This window comes from Gopherus flavomarginatus, chromosome 2 (genome assembly GCF_025201925.1).
Source record: "Gopherus flavomarginatus isolate rGopFla2 chromosome 2, rGopFla2.mat.asm, whole genome shotgun sequence".
NCBI lineage: Eukaryota > Metazoa > Chordata > Testudines > Testudinidae > Gopherus > Gopherus flavomarginatus.
In genome coordinates this window covers 101,478,640-101,497,898 of record NC_066618.1, presented here as the reverse complement: position 1 = coordinate 101,497,898, position 19,259 = coordinate 101,478,640, and the positions used below count along the sequence as shown (strand labels likewise).

The window sequence follows — 19,259 nt, the reverse complement described above, 5'->3', positions numbered from 1 at the left end:
TCAAGAGGCAGTATCTAAGTAGATGAAGGAATTCTTCTGTCAACCTAGTGCTGCCTACGCTGCGGGATAGGGTGGCCTAGCTACGTCTCTCAGAGGCGTGGACATAGCTATTCCGATGTACGTTTTCAGTGCAGACCAGCCTTTAGTGCCACCATTTAGGAGTTCTCAGCAACGCTAGGCAAGAGTTTAGGACAATGATTGAAGAATTCATGTAACCATTTGACCACCGAGGATGGAATTTTCAGCAGTCAAAATGGAATGTGGGCTAGGTGCAAGTATCAGCATTCCTTCTCTCATAAAATAGTTCTGTGGGCTCTTTAATAACCACAAATGGCTCTGACTTGGACTTTTACATCTCCACCAAAAGACATCAGTATTGTGCATGCCTTCTAGATTATATTACAGTGTTGAAGCAAATCACAGTGTCACTTACAGTTGTGACAGGTGGCACCACTGTATCCAGTTCCATCACAAGTACATTTGAAGCTGTCCCACGTTTGGGAGCATTTGCCACCATGCTCACAGTGATTGGGCATGCACCTGGCAGGACAAGAGACAAAGAGAAAAACAAATAAACAACAAGATTTATTAATGGCCAAATTTTGAGCTGCCAAGTAATACATCATATCAATGCGGGTTTGCCCTACACTCATAATTAATCCGTGTTTTAGGTAGATTAACAAAATTCGTGACAAACTGTGCCAACCACACAAAAGATGATGTATCACAGCCCTGCTGTGACTCCTTTTCAGACAGACTGCAGAAAAGGAAGACAATGGTGGGATATATTCACTCATCATAAATTAAGTTTTTAAAGGCCATAAATGACTAGTACCAGAATCATAATAACATCACAAGCCATGGATCTTTCTATTGTGCAGGTGACGCCATACCCCATGGATTCAAGACCCACAAGTCACTGAAAGGTAGAAAAGCATAGCAGTGAGATTCTGTTCATCTTTGTCCTGCCCACTATGGGATAAGACGGAGGCAGCTTGCCTGCTAGCTGAGATGGAAGTTACTAACTTTGCATTATTAAAACAAACCAGGTGCTGTGAACTTCACAATAAAAGCTTTAACAGGCTTTAATTCACTTGTGGCAAGCGTAATTCACCTTTACCCCACCTGCTCTCCCACTCTAGCTAAATTATTGTCAGAGATCTGAGGAAATGAAAAAGAAAACGTGGAATGGAAATGAATGAAAAATAGGGGAAATTATATCAGAACATACATTTATTATTTGAAACAGCCACAAAATGCAATTTCAAAGATTTGAGTTTGACCAGTTTCTTTTCTATCAAAGATTCATTTAAATAGGAATTATCATAATACTTTCACTTTTTGAAACTATTACTTGTCTCTTCTTGGAGCATGCTTTGAAATCTCATTTCAAAGTACCATTTTTTTCCCCTTTATTAAATTTCTTTTCAGCCAGTCTCAGGACAGACTCTGAGCTTTCTGATCAAAGGTTAAAGGAATTTTCCTTTCATGTTGAATTCATCCAAATAATATTTATGAACTACATTTCTGCATTTTTACATTAAGGGAAGATTAATAGACCTCCTACCAACCAACAAATGGAAATATTTTCTGGAAACATAATATAAATTAAACTATAGTTATCACCAGGATAATTTTGAAATTCACAGCATCCCTGTAATAGCTAACACTAGCCTCTTTGTTAATACCCATAGTGCACCTTAATACATAATGGTCTATCTGAGAAATATTTTTGGAATTATTAATTTGGGAATTTTCCTTTTCTTCCACACTATTGTGTGCACGGATCACTTCGATTTTACAGGGATGTTGCACATGTATCCAAGAGAAAAATATTTTTGACAGAAACACATTACACACCCGGCCATAGTGCAGTTCACCTCCTTCTTCAAAACTTGTTTATACCCACAGAGTAAAAGCTTTTTAAGAAAATATACTATACAATCTGCCTACATTCTCTATTATACTACAGTGAATGAGATGTGTCACTTAAATCTGTTAGAGAATTTCAAAAGACTAATAAAAACATGCTTAAAGAAATCATCTTTTGAATGAAAAGCTAAAACATTTTTATACATTTTAATATTAGAGTACAGTATCTGATAGCGGTCTGAGATAGTAACAGCAAATTTCCAATTTGGAAATTTTCAATTTTCTATGAATCTATGGATGGCTGGTGTTTTCACAGACTCAGACTTCAAGGTCAGAAGGGACCATTATGATAATCTAGTCTGACCTCCTGCACAATGCAGGCCACAGAATCTCACCCATCCACTCCTGTCTGAAACCTGTGTCTGAGCCATTGCAGTTCTCAAGTCATGGTTTAAAGACTTCAAGATGCAAAGAATCTTCCAGCAAAAGACCCTGGCCCCATGCTGTAGAGGAAGGCGAAAACCCCCCAGCGCTTCTGCCAATCTTCCCTGGAGGAAAATTCCTTCCAGACCCAAAATATGGCGATCAGCTAAACACTGAGCATGTCGGCAACACTCACCAGCCAGACATCCAGGAAAGAATTCTCTGTAATAATTCAGATCCCACCCCATGTAACATCCCATCACAATCCTTTGGGTATATTTACCGCTAATAGTCAAAGACCAATTAACTGCCAAAATTAGGCTATCCTATTATACCATCCCCTCCATAAACTTATCAATCTTGGGCCTGGTCTACACTATGAGTTTATCTCGAATTTAGCAGCGTTAAATCAAATTAACCCTGCACCCGTCCAAACAACGAAGCTGCCGTTTAGAACTGTCCCTCAACATACATATCCCGGGACATATTGTATTTTATCAGTGTCAACCAAAGGCCCACACACAAATGGAGATTCAGTCCTGCCTGTGCTTGTCAAGATTCCCATTTTCAGCTATAGGCTGAGCAAGTGCAGAATGGTGGTTCACTCTATTTTGCTGTAAGCGAACCGTCCTCCTCCCCGTCCCCTTTGATCTCTGCTTGCAGAGGCAATAAAGTCAGTGTTGTTTCTTATTCCTGCATTCTTTATTACTTCATCACACAAATGGGGGGATAACTGCCACGGTAGCTCAGGAGGGGTGGGGGAAGAGAGAAGCAACGGGTGGGGTTGTTGCAGGGGCACCCCCTAGAATGGCATGCAGCTCATCATGTCTGGGGCTGTGACCCGGAGCGGCCATTTGCCTCTCTGGTTCTTTAGTAGACTCTCCTGATATTCTAGGCAGGACTGACTCTTCATTACAGAAAACTTAAAGAAGAGAATGACCTGGGGAGTCATTCCCATTTTTGTCCATGCGCCCCTGGCCGACCTCACTGAGGCCAGTCAAGAGCACCCATGACAGCAGCAGATGGTACAGTATGACTGGTAACCAACATTGCCAACTTGCAAAGAAGCAGATGGTACAGTAGGGCTGCTAACTGTCTTTGCTAATTTGCAAAGGCAAGGGGATGCTGCTGTGTAGCACTGCAGTACCGCGTCTGTCAGCAGCATTGAGTAGACATACGGTGACAGTGAAAAAAGGCTGAATGGGCTCCATGGTTGCCATCCTATGGCATCTGCCCGGGCAATCCAGGGAAAAGGGCAAGAAATGATTGTCTGCCGTTGCTTTCCCAGAGGGAAGATTGACTGACGACATTTAACCATAACCACCCGTGACAAATTTTTGGCCCCATCAAGCATTGGGATCTCAACCCAGAATTCCAATGGGCAGGGGAGACTGCAGGAACTATGGGATAGCTACCCACAGCGTAACACTCCGGATGTCGATGCTAGCTTCGGTACATGGACACACATCGCCGAATTAATGTGCTTAGTGTGGCCGTGTGCACTCAACTTTATACAATCTGTTTCCAAAAATCAGATTTATGTAAAATTGGAATAATCCTGTAGTGTAGACATACCCTTAGTCTTGAAGCCAGCTATGTCTTTTGCCCCCACTACTCCCCTTGGAAGGCTGTTCCAGAACTTCACTCTTCTGATGGTTAGAAACCTTAGTCTAATTTCAAGGCTCAGCTTCCTGATGGTCAGTTTATATCCATTTGTTATTATGTCCACATTGGTACTGAGCTTAAATAATTCTGATCCCTCCCTGGTATTTATTCCTCTGATATATTTATAGAGGGCAATCATATCTCCCCTCAGCCTTCTTTTGGTTAGGCTAAACAAGCCAAGCTCTTTGAGTCTCCTTTCATAAGACAGGTTTTCCATTCCTCAGATCATCCTACTAGCCCTTCTCTGTACCTGTTCCAGTTTGAATTAATCCTTTTTAAACATGGGAGACCAGCACTGCACACAGTATTCCAGATGAGGTCTCACCAGTGCCTTGTATAACGGTACTAACACCTCCTTATCTCTACTGGAAATACCTTGCCTGATGCATCCCAAGACCGCATTAGCTTTTTTCACTTTGATGACACTTTAAAAGTAGTTTTAGTGACATAAGTCTGACCCACACTTCTGTACATCTAGGTAAGGCCTTAATTCTGATTGTAATTTTATGTGTTTTTAAACCTTGTCAGCTATATTCAGCTTTTATTTTCATAACCACTTTGTGGTTTCATGAACACTGAAATCCTAAATTCATATCTTGCAATATATTTGGTAAATTACTTTCTTCTCCAAAACCATTTCATGTGTCACTTTGGATGTATTTCCTTCCTTAATTCTATTTGAAAATAGATTTGCTTTAAAATATTATTTCCCACTGGCCAAAAAAAAATTCTACATTAATTTGGACAGATATGTATCTTAACAAATATAATTCATGTAAATATGAAAATCAATACAGGTATTTATTGACACCATCTACCTGAGGACACTTTTTTATTTTATTTATTTATATAATTGGTTAAAAGTTTTAAGTCAAATGTATCCAATAAACCACAACTCCCTATTGTTAGTTTTGTGTGTCTTGTAAGAGGGCTAGCTTAACCCAACTTCTTCTGGAATATTTTTTTTTTAAATCAACATTTTTACTTTACTAAATACTAATTTGACATAGTTCAGGGTGGAAAGTGATTCGAACTATAGGGAATTTTAAGTCAGCAGAAGGCAGTAACTTCAAAATCATTTGGTGAGGACACCAAGATAAATGATTATTGTGAGGTAAATCCACAGCCAGACCACGGCTGTACCCACTGGCTCCCTTCAAGGAGCAGTGGGAACTGTCTGGGGTTCTCTGCTCAGTGTCCTCCATTGGATCCCTGCTTTTGACCCTCACTCCTGTCCCTGTTTTCTCATTAGCTGTTCTCCACATTTACTTGAGACCTGAGTCCAGTAGCTCCTCCCCCTAGGCTGCAGAGAGGGGCTTTTAGATGTGAGCGGGTGAGATTCTCAATAGTGCCATGACTCGCAGCTCCAACAGAGCTTGTGGTGACTCTTCACTCAGGCAAGCAGCAGCAACTCGGCTGCACTGACTCAGCCTGTAAGCAGAGCCTGCAGTGACTTTGCCCTCAGGTACGCTGCAGGGCCCAGGTCAAATGATTCCCAGGCACACATTTCACTGACCCTGCTAAAGCTGCAAGTTAGAACCCTACTGCTGCCTCATGCAGTGTTACAAAATCCCTAGACTTCCAACCTGCCCTCCATCCTGTCCCTGCTCCAGCCCACTTCAGCCTTGTCTGTGCCCTTCTGCAACCTTTCTCCAGCCCTGCATCCCTCCTGACCTCTGACTTGTATGGGGAGATTTTGGCAAACCAGTAAAGTGCCTGAAATCACTATTGCTTATTGCTAAAAGCAGCCAAGTCAACAGGCGGTAAAGTGGCCATGCAGCAGACTAGCTTAACCAGGGGAGAGGGTTTTGCGTGCCACAGAAAGGGCAGCTTGCCCCCCGTGTCCTTCCTGATAAGAATTGTGTTGAAACTGCTGATACATGCATTTTAGGGGCCTCAAGGCTGCAAACGCTGGGAAAAACTCACACCTAGTTAATCAATAATCAGAAGGAAACCTCTTGCTTGACCATTGAAACTGCTTGCTTAACAAGTTTTCTTTAAGGGACATATTGTACTATAAATAAGGGGAAAGAGTTTGAGGTAGTGGGACACTTTGGGACTGGACTCTCCCCCCGGATGCATCTTGTGCTCCCCACCGGCTGCCACTGTGCCACTCGAGAGCCACACTCAGCTTCAGTAATTATCGAGGGTTGGGGGTGTTTTACTAATCTGTTGCAGATGTAAGTGCTTGAGACTAAGTAAAGTTTAGCTTTAAGCGAAAGCACTCTCTTGTCCTGTTTGTGCCGCCCATCTTTTGGTTGGACGGCCGTGTCTCCCCTGATTTATTTCCTGACACCACTTCGCACACAATAAAACTTACCAAGAGCTTTGGGTTGAAAGAACCCCAGGTAACAGACTGACTTCACCCCAGCTTTAACCTTTGGTCCGCAGTCAGACTCCAGCTACGATCTTTATTTTTGGCTGGTCTGTAAACTCTAACCTCAGTTCTGTCCAGCCTGTCCCCAGATCCTAGTTTCAGTGCTGCTCTCACCCTTGTCCTGACTCTATGGACTACTCTATGGTCCAACCCCCAGGCCTGACTGCTTAGAACTCAGAGCTAGACACTTATGCTGTTGGAAAAAGTTCTATAAAGTGTACAGAGTAAAATTTTCATAAGTATTTGATCATACGTATATCTGTGCATGGAAATCACCTTGTGTAATTTTGGACACGCAGTAGAGCACGGGTAGGCAACCTATGGCACAGGTGCTGAAGGCAGCACGTGAGCTGATTTTCAGTGGCACTCACACTGCCTGGGTCCTGGCCACCAGTCCAGGGGAGCTCCGCATTTTAATTTTAAATGAAGCTTCTAAAACATTTTTAAAACATTATTTACTTTACATACAACAAAAATTTAGTTATATATTATAGAACTTATAAAAAGAGACCTTCTAAAAATGTTAAAATGTATTACTGGCATGCAAAACCTTAAATTAGAGTGAATAAATTAAGACTCAGCACACCACTTCTGAAAGGTTGCCGACCCCTGCAATAGAGTATATACATGCAAGACCCATTTATGTTCTATTTGCACTTGAATTGAATGCACAAATGAATTTTGGATGTCTTTGTTCTATCATCTGGTTGTACATCAGCTTTTTTTCTGTTGGCCAGAGGATCATCCTCACACAATTCCATGATTCAATTTCTTTTTGATATAGACTTCTATCACCCTGGACCTTATGGTTCCTTCATATCTCCTATATCTGCTAATCTGCTCTAGACACCTCCACAACATTCCCCATGTACAGCACTACCTGGGTTCCACTGTGCTAAAATCTGCATCCATGTCTTCTTCTCCTCTTGCCTTGACTATTGCAAATACATTCTCTTTAGCCTCTCATTTCCCTGCTCTCCTGAATCCAGGTCAAAGAAATATGACCATATCCTCTCCATTTTTAATAAAATCATTGACTGTCCATTCCTTTCAGGATAAAGTTCAATATTACTTCCTAACTGAAACTATCTTGGGCCTTTCTGCAAACTACCACATGGACATTGTTATCTTTTTTTCTACTTTGTCTACACTTGTTTAGCACTGGGCCACATCTGCTTCTTCACATACACTTGTCAATTTTGTGTAAGTAAAGTTCCTGCCATTTGTGACAGTTTCTTGTATCTGTCACTTAACTAGTTTCTCCATGTATTTTCACATCTAGCATGAAAGCACATACTTTTTGCCTTTCCTTATATGGTATGTTCAATGTCTCTGTATCCTATATTTTTATTTGAAATACATGATTTTGTTATTTAAACTCAAGGTGGATGAGACAATTTCTTTTATTGGACCAACTCCTGTTGGTGAGAGAGAACATAAGAACAGCCATACTGGGTCAGACCAGCAGTCTTCCAACAGTGGCTCATCCCAAGTACTTCAGAGGGAATGAAAAGAACAGGTAATCATCAAGTGATCCATCTCGTCCCCCTTTCCCAGCTTCTGGCAAACAGAGACTAGAGACATCATTCCTGCCCATCCTGGCTAATAGCCATTGATGGACCTATCCTCCATGAATTTATCTAATTATTTTTTAACCCTTTTATAGTTTTGGCCTTCACAACATCCTCTGGCAAAGAGTTCCATAGGTTGACTGAGCTTTCGTGGGTGAATACACATGCATCTGACGAAGTGGGTATTCTCCCACAAAAGCTCATGCTCCAAAACGTCTGTTAGTCTATAAGGTGCCACAGGATTCTTTGCTGCTTTTACAGATCCAGACTAACATGGCTACCCCTATGATACTTGACAGGTTGACTGTGCATTGTGTGAAGAAATATTTCCTTTTGTTTGTTTTAAACCTGCTGCCTATTAATTTCATTTGGCGACCTCTAGTTCTTGTGTTATGGGAAAAAGTAAACACTTCTTTATTTACTTTCTCCATACCAGTCATGATTTTGTAGACCTCTAACATATACACCCTTAATTGTCTCTCTTCCAAGCTGAAAAGTCCCAGTCTTATTAATCTCCCCTCATATGGAAACTGTTCCATACCCCTAAGCATTTTTGTTGTCCTTTTCTGTACCTTTTCCAATTCCAATATATCTTTTTTGAGATGGGACAACCACACCTGCACAGCATTTTCAAGATGTGGGTGTACCATGGATTTATATAGAGGTAATATGATATTTTGTGTCTTATTATCTATCCCTTTCCTAAGGATTCCCAACATTAGCTGTTTTGAGTGCCGGTGCACACTGACTGGACGTTTTAAGAGAATTATCCACAATGACTCCAAGATCTCTTTCTTGAGTGGCAACAGCTAATCTAGACCCCATCATTTTATATGTATAGTTGGGATTATGTTTTCCAATATGCAATACGTTGCATTTCTCAATATTGAACATCTTCTGCCATTTTGTTGTCCAGTCACTCAGTTTTCTGAGATCCCTTTTCACAGTCTGCTTTGGACTTAACTATCTTAAGTAGTTTTGTTTCATCTGCAAATTCTTCAACCTCACTGTTTACCCCCTTTCCGATATCATTTATGAATATAATGAACAGTCCTGTTCCCAGCACAGACCTCTGGAGCGCACCACTATTTACTTCTCTCCATGCTGAAAACTGACCATTTATTCCTACCCTTTGTTTCCTATCTTTTAACCAGTTACCAATCCATGAGAGGACTTTCCCTCTCATGCCATGACAGCTTACTTTTCTTAAGAGCTTTTGGTGAGGGGCTTTGTCAAAGGCTTTCTGAAAAACTAAGTATACTATATCCACTGGATCCCCCTTGTCCATATGCCTGTTGACCCTCTCAAAGAATTCTAGTAAATTGGTGAGGCATGATATCCTTTTACAAAAAGCATGTTGAGTATTCCTTAACCTATCATGTTCATCTACGTGTCTGATAATTCTGTTCTTTACTATAGTTTCATCCACTTTGCTCAGTACTGAAGTTAGGCTTACAAGCATGTAATTACCAGGATGCTTCTGGAGACATTTTAAGACATTAAAAATGGGTGTCACATTAGCTATCCTCCAGTCATGTGGTACAGAATCTGATTTAAATGATAGGTTGCAGACTTGTCATAAACAGATAGCTAAGGGTTAATGTTCTTTCACCTGTAAAGGGTTAACACAGGGAACCAAACACCTGACCAGAGGACCAATCAGGAAACAAGACTTCTTCAAATCTGGGTGGAGGGAAGTTTTGGGTGTGAGTTTTTTGTCTTGGGTCTGTGCCCTCTCGGCTCTGAGAGTGTTTTTTCTATCTCCAGGCTTTCTAATCTTCTGTTTCCAAGTTGTAAGTACAAGGATAGTAAGACAATAGGTTTATATTGTTTTCTTTTGTATTTACATGTGTGTAGTTGCTGGAGTGTTTTGAATTGTATTCTTTTTGGATAAGGCTGTTTATTCATTTTTTCCCTTTAAGCAATTGACCTTGTATATTGCCACCTTGATACAGAGACTATATTATGTCCTTTTTCACTCTTTTTATATAAAGCTTTCTTTTTAAGACCTGTTGGAGTTTTTCTTTAGTGGGGACTCCAGGGAATTAAGTCTGCAGCTCACCAGGGAATTGGTGGGAGGAAGAAGTCAAGGGGAAAATCTCTTTGTGTTAGATTTACTAAGCCTGACTTTGCATACCCTCTGGGTGAGGGGGAGAGATTAGATCTCTCGGTACTTGTGTTTCCAGGACTGGAAGCAGGGAATCTCCTAGGGTCGTCCAGGGAGGGGAGCCTGGGAGGAAGTACCAAGGAAACAAGGGGAGGGGGTTATTTCCCTTTGTTGTAAGACTCAAGGCATCTGAGTCTGGGGGTCCCCCAGGGAAGGTTTTGGGGAGACCACAGTGAGCTAGGCACTGTATAATTCTTAGCTGGTGGCAGCGGTACCAGGTCCAAGCTGGTAACTAAGTTTGGAGGTTTTCATGCTAACACCCATATTTTGGACGCTAAGGTCCAGATCTGGGAAGAAATGTTATGACAAGACTACAGTTAGTAATTCGGCAATTTCACATTTGAGTTCCTTCATAACTTTTAGGTGAATACCATCTGGTCCTGATGACTTATTACTGTTTAGTTTATCAATTTGTTCCGAAACCCCTCCTCTATTGGCACCTCAATCTGGGACAATTCCTCAGATTTGTCACCTAAAAAGAGTGGCTCAGGTTTGGGAATCTCCCTCACATTCTTAGCCATGAATACCAATGAAAAGAATTCACTTAGTTTCTCTGCAACGGCCTTATTGTCCTTGAATGGTCCATAGGTTATTTAGAAAGCTCCCTGCTTCCGATGTACTTAAACATTTTTTTTTTGCTATTACTTTTTGAGTCTCTGTCTAGCTGTTCTTCAGATTCTTTTTTGGCCTTCCTAATTATAATTTTACACTTCACTTGTGAAATTTTATGTTCCTTTATACTTTCTTCAATAGGATTTAACTTCTACTTCTTAAGGGATGCCTTTTTGCCTACCACTGCTTCTTTTACTTTGTTGTTTAGTGCTGGGGGGCAATTTTTTGGTCCTCTTACAGTGCTTTTTTAATTTGGGGTATACATTTAATTTGAGCCTCTATAATGGTGTCTCTAAAAAGTTTCCATGCAGCTTGCAGAGATTTCATTTTTGGCACTGTACTTTTAATTTCTGTTTAACTAGCTTCCTCATATTTGTGTAGTTGCACTTTCTGAAATTAAATGCTACTGTGGCGTTCTCCTCCTCTCAAGGATGTTACATTTAATTATATTATGGTCACTATTACCAAGCAATTCAGCTATGTTCACCTCTTGGACAAGATGCACCTCTGGGATCCACTTAGGACTAAATCAAGAATTGCCCCTCCACTTGTGGGTTCCAGAACTAGTTGCTCCAAGAAGCAGTCATTTAAACTGTTAAGAAACCTTATCTCTGCATCCTATCCTGAGGTGATACATATCCAATCAATATGGGGATAGTTGAAATCCCCCATTATTATTGAGTTTTCTATTTTTATAGCCTCTCTAATCTCCCTGAGCATTTCACAATCACTATCACCATCCTGGCCACGTGGTCGGTAGTATTATCCCTACTGCTATGTTCTTATTACTCAAGCATGGAATTACTATTCACAGAGATTCTATGGTACAGTTTGTTTTATTTAATATTATTACATCACTTGATTCTATACTTTCTGTCACATATAGTTCCACTTCCCTACCAGCACAACCCTGTTCTGTCCTTCCGACATATTTTGTACCCTGGTATTATTGTGCCCCATTGATTATCCTCATTCCACCAAGTGCCTGTGATGCCTATTATATTGATATTCTTATTTAATATGAGACAAGCTTTCAAGCTTACACAGAGCTCTTCTTCAGGCCTGGGAAACTTACTCAGTGTCACAGCTAGATACAAGATAGAAAAGATAGTTTAGCATAAGTAGTTAACACATATTTCAAGGGACCATGCAAGCATCATCAAGTCTAGTTCAAGTTCTCAGTATTATTCTTAAGAAGCTGAATAACCTGGGTCCCAGATATCTAATAGACTGCCTAAGGCTACAGGACAAGGGTGGTGATTGACTACTCAGGCAAAATGGAACTTTCTACGTAAGGGTAAATTAATCAGTGTCCAAGATAGGGCATTCTCAGAGGGCTAGTCCCAGATGGTAGAAGGAATTCCCACAGGGAGAAAAGGACCATCACAAATTTCACTTACTTCTGCTTCAAGTACCAGGTTCATTTCTTTGGTCTTGCCTTCTCTAACAAATACTGAGGTGTGTGCATATTTAAAAAAAATAAAATAATTAGCCCCCAATAATACAAACCAACAAAAACCTCTACCAAAACCAAAACATTTCACTGAACATATAATTCTACATCTGGGGACAGGAAGAGACAAAGAACAAATCACATATGACAGATGTTAATCTCGTTCCTTATTGCACTGCTGAAAAGCACTCAGATACTACCGTATAGAATAGAGCAGAACATTAAGAGAAAGTCAGATATGAAAAATGCTATACAAAATAACGCTGTGTTGAGTTATTCTTAACATGGAATTCAATCTTTTCTTTCTCATCTTCAAAGCCTTAACTAATCTTGCACCTGCTTATGTCTCAGCAGTCATTTCCTCTTACTCTTTCTTTAGCTCCTTCTAATCCTTTTCTTACTGGTTCCTTCATCCCTTTCTCTGTTTCATATCTGTTAAGCTGCCCATTACGGTTTCAGTGGATTTCCAGAACTTTTTCACCAGTTGTCCTCTCGTGCCTCCTTCAAATCTCTTTAAATCCATTACTTCCATTAACCCTTCTGGCATAGCTCTCCACACCTTTGCTTATCTCAACTGTCTTACATTTTATCTTGTTTGTCTTTTTATAAATAACTGTCTTATTATATGCATTTTAAACATACTGATGATATTTTATGTTTATCCCCACAGAGAAATTTTTCGTAGAATGTTAAAGTTATAGCTAAGTACTCAAAAGTCATTACATGAAAAGATTAGGGTTACATTCACAATCTTAATTCTGACCCTTATGAATTTGCATTATGATACAGTAACAAAATGGATAAAAATGTTCCCACTGTCCTTTTGTAGTATACGTGCAAAAGGGCTGAGGGAGTGCTTCTGCACATATTTCACTACAGATAACATAGCTAGATTACCCATGCACGTATGTGCAGTAAATCCTCCTTAGAATTAATGTTACTTGTTTAGGAAAAAGAAACAAATTATGGAAGAAATACTGCAGGAGTTTGGAAAAATAATAACATAGGACTTTGTTACTTTGAACAGAAGTTGTATATGCTAATATAACCTAATTTTGTCTTTGTCTGTCTGTGTCTTCAGTATTTTTAGCATCATGTGATTGTATCTTTCTTCATCTTCATTCATTTAATAAAGCCTAAATAAGTTATTACAGGATTGGACTGAATGTTACCTTATTGGATGAAGGAGGGTGTTCCAAGGTGGAACTGACCTGTGGTATGTGTATGGTCCTTTGGGAATGTAGGAACTTGGATTTTATGTGATAGTACAATGAAAGGAGCCTAAAAGCACTGGGGGGCTGCTTCTTTGGTGTGACGAGGGACTGGAGTTTCCACGGGGACTGTTTAACTTCTATATTAAGACTGGCAAAAGCCTATGGAATTAACAAGCAATGTGGTTAGTTGGTGTGTCTCAGGAGTTAGAGTCACAGCTGGCACTGGGTTAACTTCCCTGTTAGTGAACAGTCTACTCTGAAGTGAAACCCAGGGTATTGTGACAGTAAGGGGCATGATAAGGCCCATTCAAACAAAATTCACCTTAATGCAGCCAAATGCAAAGTTATGCATCTAGGAATAAAGAATGCAGGCCAAACCTACAGGGGACAGTATCCTGGAAAGAAATCCTGGAAGGATTTAGGGATCAAAACAAGCAACTCAATAAAAGCTCCTAGAGTGATACAGTGGCAAAAAGAGCTCATGCAATCTTTAGATGCATAAGCGTGTGTGTTGTGAGGACAGAGATGAATTTACCTCTGTATATGGCATTGGTGAGATTGATATTAGAATACTGTGTACCGTTCTGGTGTTCACATTTTAAAAAGGATGTTTTAAAACTTGTCTTGGGTGCAAAAATGAGCCATAAACTTCATTCAAGGGTTGGAGAAAATGCCTTAAAGTGAAAGACTTAAAGCTCTCTATCTGTTTAGCTTACCAAAAAGAAGATTGAGAGCTGACTTGATCACAGTGTGTAAGTACTTTCACAGGGAGAAAATACTAGATAGTCAAGAGCTCTTGACTCTAGCTGAGAAAGGTATAACAGGAACCAATGGCGGAAAGCTGAATCCAGACACATTTAAACTGAAAATAAGACATTTTTTTTTCCTTCATGTGAGGATCATCAACCATATGAACAAACTATTGAGGGAAATGCTGGATTTCCCATCTCTTGATGTCTTCCAATCAAGACTGGATTCCTTTCTGGAAGATATATTTAGCCAAACACAAGATATTGGGCATAATATAGGGTGAAACTTAAGGGCCTGTAATATACAGGAAGTCAGACTAGGTTATCTAATGGTCCTTTCTGTCTTAAACACTACAAAACTGAACTCCAGATTATCATCAGTCATAGATCCCACACTTCTCAATTCATTCATTCTTCTTATTCCCTTACCTGATACTGCTTCCTCCACCATGTTTGCAACGCACCATTCATCTGTGGACTTGAGTTGCCAAGAAATCTAAAAGGGTGATCTGGGGTACAAAAGTGCTTAAAGCAACATTTTGGGCCCAATTCTCCAACGCATTGTACCTTGCATAATAGTTTACACCCATGCAAAGCGGTGTAAAATTCTACCATTTTGTGGTAACATTTCACATCCTTGTTGCACTGGTGTAACTGACTGTAGAAGAAGCCAGGTAGTGGTAGATTAGCCCCGTTAAGTCTATGATACAATATATATGAGAGAAAATTTAAAAGGATAATAAAAGATAATGCTTTTAACTTCTAAATCACCTGTCATCTGAGGATTTGAAAACACCTTGCAAACATAAATTAGGACTACCTTTATAAGGTAAGCACCATTAGATCCATTTTACTGATGGGTACACTGATGGTCAGAGTTTTATAGCTTGCTCCAAGTAAAAAAGTTCACTAGTGGTAGACCCAGGAAAATAGCCCAAAATAGTCCCTTGTTCTAGACTGCACCCCTGTCTGTAGTGAACAGCTCTTCAGAAAGTAAGTAGAATATGTATAAGCAATAATAGAAACAAGTAGTACTGAACCACAGACTGATCAGATGATTCTAAGAAGACCCATCGTAGCTGACAATAGACTACAAATATCTGCTCCTGTCAGACAAATTAGAGGAAAAACAGCTGATCTGACAATCTAGACAAACTCTCAGTTCTTACGATTTAACAAGTGTTTAATGTCACTTTGAACTTCTCAACAATAAAACTATCATCCCATATTCCAAGCAACACATTCAAAAGGCAGATGGGGCAGATTGTAAAATTAATTCAGGTTCACAATAATCCCCAGACTAGTTTGATTGCTGCTGACTTCTAACCTGATCTTGCACAGATGTATATAATTAAATGATGGTGGCATTAATGGATCTTTAGTGAATCAAAGATAACACAGTTTCTTATTTATTACCAGTGTGTGGACTTCCCATTTCTTTGGAACATGTTATCAAGCTTGTTTTATTATACAGATTAAAAAGCACAAACTGCCTAGCAGTTTTAACCAGTGTGATTTATAGAGAGAAATCAGTATTAAAATATTCAGTGACATTTCGTTAAGCAAAGTTCCTTTAGGGCACATTCACAGAAAAGGCTGCCAAACTGTTATGAGTGTTATCTCCAGAACAATAAGGTGCTATTACAGACTGTTTGCAAGAGAAGGATTAATGAAAAACTGATGCAATTAAAAAGAAAAAAAGGCAAAGAAAAAAAGCAGTAGTTAACTCACTTGGACTTAGTTGTCCTTTTGGTTTTGTTCAAATTCAGGAAACCCAGTCATTTTTTGCTTGTATGCAATAATACATGCTAGTCTGTCTATGTAACTTTCAAGGCATCTTAAAAATTATCTGCTTAACAATAAAATATACTGTGTATACATAACGCTATAAAGGTAGACTATATAATAATAAATCAATAAAAGCAGTTAATTAAGCCTGAGTAAAGACAATGGCTTTGCACCATGACCTTTTGGTGAACAAGCTCCGGGCTAGAGCTTCAGCTGGTGTAAATCACTGTAGATCTCAATGGAGAGTCACTGATTTATACCAGAAGAGATTCTGGCCTCAGGCTTTATCAGAACAAAAGGGAAAATGAATGTGAATCAAGGGCCTCTACCAAAAATCATCTGGTATCAGCCACTACATATTTAAAGATAGAGACTATTAATTTGAGAGCCCCAGCTGATGTCAACTGCGATGGCAGTAAATACTGGTCTATCAGACCCAAGCCACACACATTTTTGTACATCAGTGTTGATATCTAAACTGCACCCAGAAATGAACAAATAGGAAGCCAGTGAAATAGTCGGAGCCCTTGAGTAACTTGAAAGTCAGTGGGACTTAGGAGTCTAAGTCACTTTTGAAAAATGATATTTAGGTTCCTAAGTCACTTAGGTCTTGCAGCACTGAGCAGAACAATGCCTAAATACATTTACAAACCTGGGCCCAATTACTTAAGTATAACACCATGAAGTAAGTGGACTGCTGTTTTCTGCAGGTCCACTACGTCTTCAAGGGCAGCCCCATCTACTGCATGTTGTGGGGGGAATCACAAAATCACAGGCAACTGTAGCAGATGCAGGTGAAAACGTGTTTTTGTCCATCAGTGACAAATTCTTTAAGAGCAGTCAGGTGTCTAAAACCCTTTTAAAAAGTGGAAGGGACCAAATTCACTACACTTCCAAGGTCAGGATTCCAGCTGATACCAAAGTTGCACCTACATAGTATTTTCAATAATCTTCCCCTAAAAGTAACATTGAAAGACAGAGCAGTAACTGGTGAGATGTCAGATTGCCAAAACAAGGCGTAGGTTCTGAAGCAGGGCCTAAATCTGTAGTTTCTACCTATCTCAAGAGATAAGCCATTGGAAACTACAAAACTGAGAACTTTAGGTTCAATATTTCTATTTTGGATTTACACAGTTTATGTATTTCTAAGACATCTCTCATCTGGAGTTCAAGTTAAGCAATCTGAAATTTAGTGAAACTGTACAAAAATTGGTGTAATTAGTTAATGACACATTTTAACATAATGGCTTATTGTACTTTGATCAGATGCCTATCCATAATTTAGGCACAGGGTTTTTTAATACAGATGTATACCTTTATACATTTTTCTCTTTTCCTGTTTATGTTGCCATGGAATCTGTTCATTGCTCATTTACACTGCTGTACGGTATTGGACAATACCCTGAAATATTACATGGCACGGTAACAGGGTTTATTGAGATCCCTTGTAGCTGTTCCATACTCTTCCCTGGAGATGTTACCAGGTGAAGTCACACAAATGTCTAAGCACTTGAGGTTATCTCCACACCACAAATCACACATCCATGGCTGGCCCATGCCATCTCAGGCTCCTGGGGCTTGGACTAAGGCACTCTTTAATTGCAGTGTAGACTTTTGAGTAGACTCCCAACTCGCAGGTCTAATTGCAGTGTAGACATACCCTCGAAGATTAATTGTCAGCAGGATTCAGCGGTAACTCAGGGAGTCACTATCAGCTAGGAGCTGTGTAGGTGCATTTAGCCTACTGAGGCTCAAAACCTTAAGAGAGGCTTATGTTACTCTCAGAATGGAGAGAGACAAGCAGGTTGTGCTGACTAATAGCCAGGTTAGAAAATTTCCAGGGAAATATTAGAGCTACTCTGTATGGTTTCCTCTTTTTGTTTTTGTATATTTGAGTTTGCTGTTTACACAATTGAATAGAAAGAGACGCAATTAGAGCCTGTTGCCAAGTTTCAGAGTAGCAGCCGTGTTAGTCTGGATCTGCAAAAAGAACAGGAGTACTTGTGGCACCTTAGAGACTAACAAATTTATTTCAGCATGAGCTTTCTTGTGGGCTACAGCTCACTTCTTCGAGGGCACAGAATGGAACACACAGACAGGAGATATTTATACATACAGAGAACATTACTTCCACTTTTTCATGTTGGTGCCAATTTAGGTTAAGCCAGAACCTCTGAAATAAAACCCTTCCTGGAATCGGTGATGAATATGTTCAAACCTTCAGAGCCCTGCATGGATACAAAAACTGTATCTGAATCCAATTTGCGATCTGCAAAAATTGTCCATGGATATCAGTGGATTTGCAGGGCTCTGAAGCTCTCAGGATCCCAAAATTTTCTCATTTTTTGCTCCCTGATCCTTCTAAGGGCCACACTGAAGAGTCTTCCATTTCCACTGCACTGATGGAAAACTAACTTCACATTAACTTGTAATGAACGTTGTGGTCATGTAATCACCTCTCTTTCGGACAGTTTGAAAAGGCAAAGGAGCTCACTTAGACTTGAGAACAAGCCATAAAATCATTAATTGATGGCTTGCTAATTATTTAGTACAGGGGTCGGCAACCTATGGCACGCGTGCCAAAGACGGCATGTGAAACAATTTTTAATGGCACGCTGGAGCCTGCCAGGACTCCAGAATGCCACTAAAAATCCTGCCCAGCCCGGCTCTCTCTCCTCTGCCCTCCACTTCCCCTGTGGGGGCAAGGAGCAGAAGCATAGCAGTGTGCACGGGGTAGGCAAACGGCCCCACTCTCCCGGCACGGCAAGCCATGGGGTCTGTGCTCCCGGGCCGCAGCGCGGGGCCGAGCACAGCAAACTGCTGGTCCCTCCCCTGCCTTCTCCCCTCCCCTGGAGCCCTGCCGCCATGCGCAGCGCTCTGGGGGTCAGGGTGTGCACTGCCGCGGGCAGCGTTTGGCTCCGCGGCGAGGCAGACACGCTCCCCACTCAACCGGAGGGGTGGGGCTGTGTGCTCCCGCGGAGCAGCGTACCTAGCTCTGTGTGGAGCCTCATGGTAAGGGGCCCGTGGTTGGATAAGGGATGGGAGCAGTTAGGGGACAGGGAGCAGGGTGGGTAGGATGGGGGGGTTAGAGGTGGGGCATGGGAGTCCAGGGGTTTGTGAGGGGGCAGCGTGTGGATAGGGGTCAGGGCAGTCAGGGGACCAGGAGCAAGGAGGGTCCTGGGGGGGGCAGTTAGGGTGGGGGTGGCTCTGGAGGAGGTGGTCAGGGGACAAGGAGCTAGGGGGATTGTATGAGTTGGGAGTTCTGGGGGTCCTGGCAGGAGGCAGGAGTGTAGAAAGGGGTTGGGGCAGGCAGGGAGCTGGCGGCCGTTGGATGGGTCGGGAGCTCTGGGGGTCCTGTCAGGGGGCAG

The 19,259-nt window shown here is 40.9% G+C and overlaps 1 protein-coding gene across 1 annotated transcript in view; it reads right to left on the bottom strand.

The window, feature by feature from the left end:
* The window catches only part of CNTNAP2 (contactin associated protein 2), a 1,698,090-nt gene that overhangs the window by 523,998 nt on the left and 1,154,833 nt on the right, over positions 1–19,259 (bottom strand). Inside the window, exon 11 of the mRNA XM_050937667.1 lies at positions 434–540. Coding sequence (XP_050793624.1) covers positions 434–540 — 107 coding nt within the window. The remainder of the gene's footprint in view (positions 1–433; positions 541–19,259) is intronic.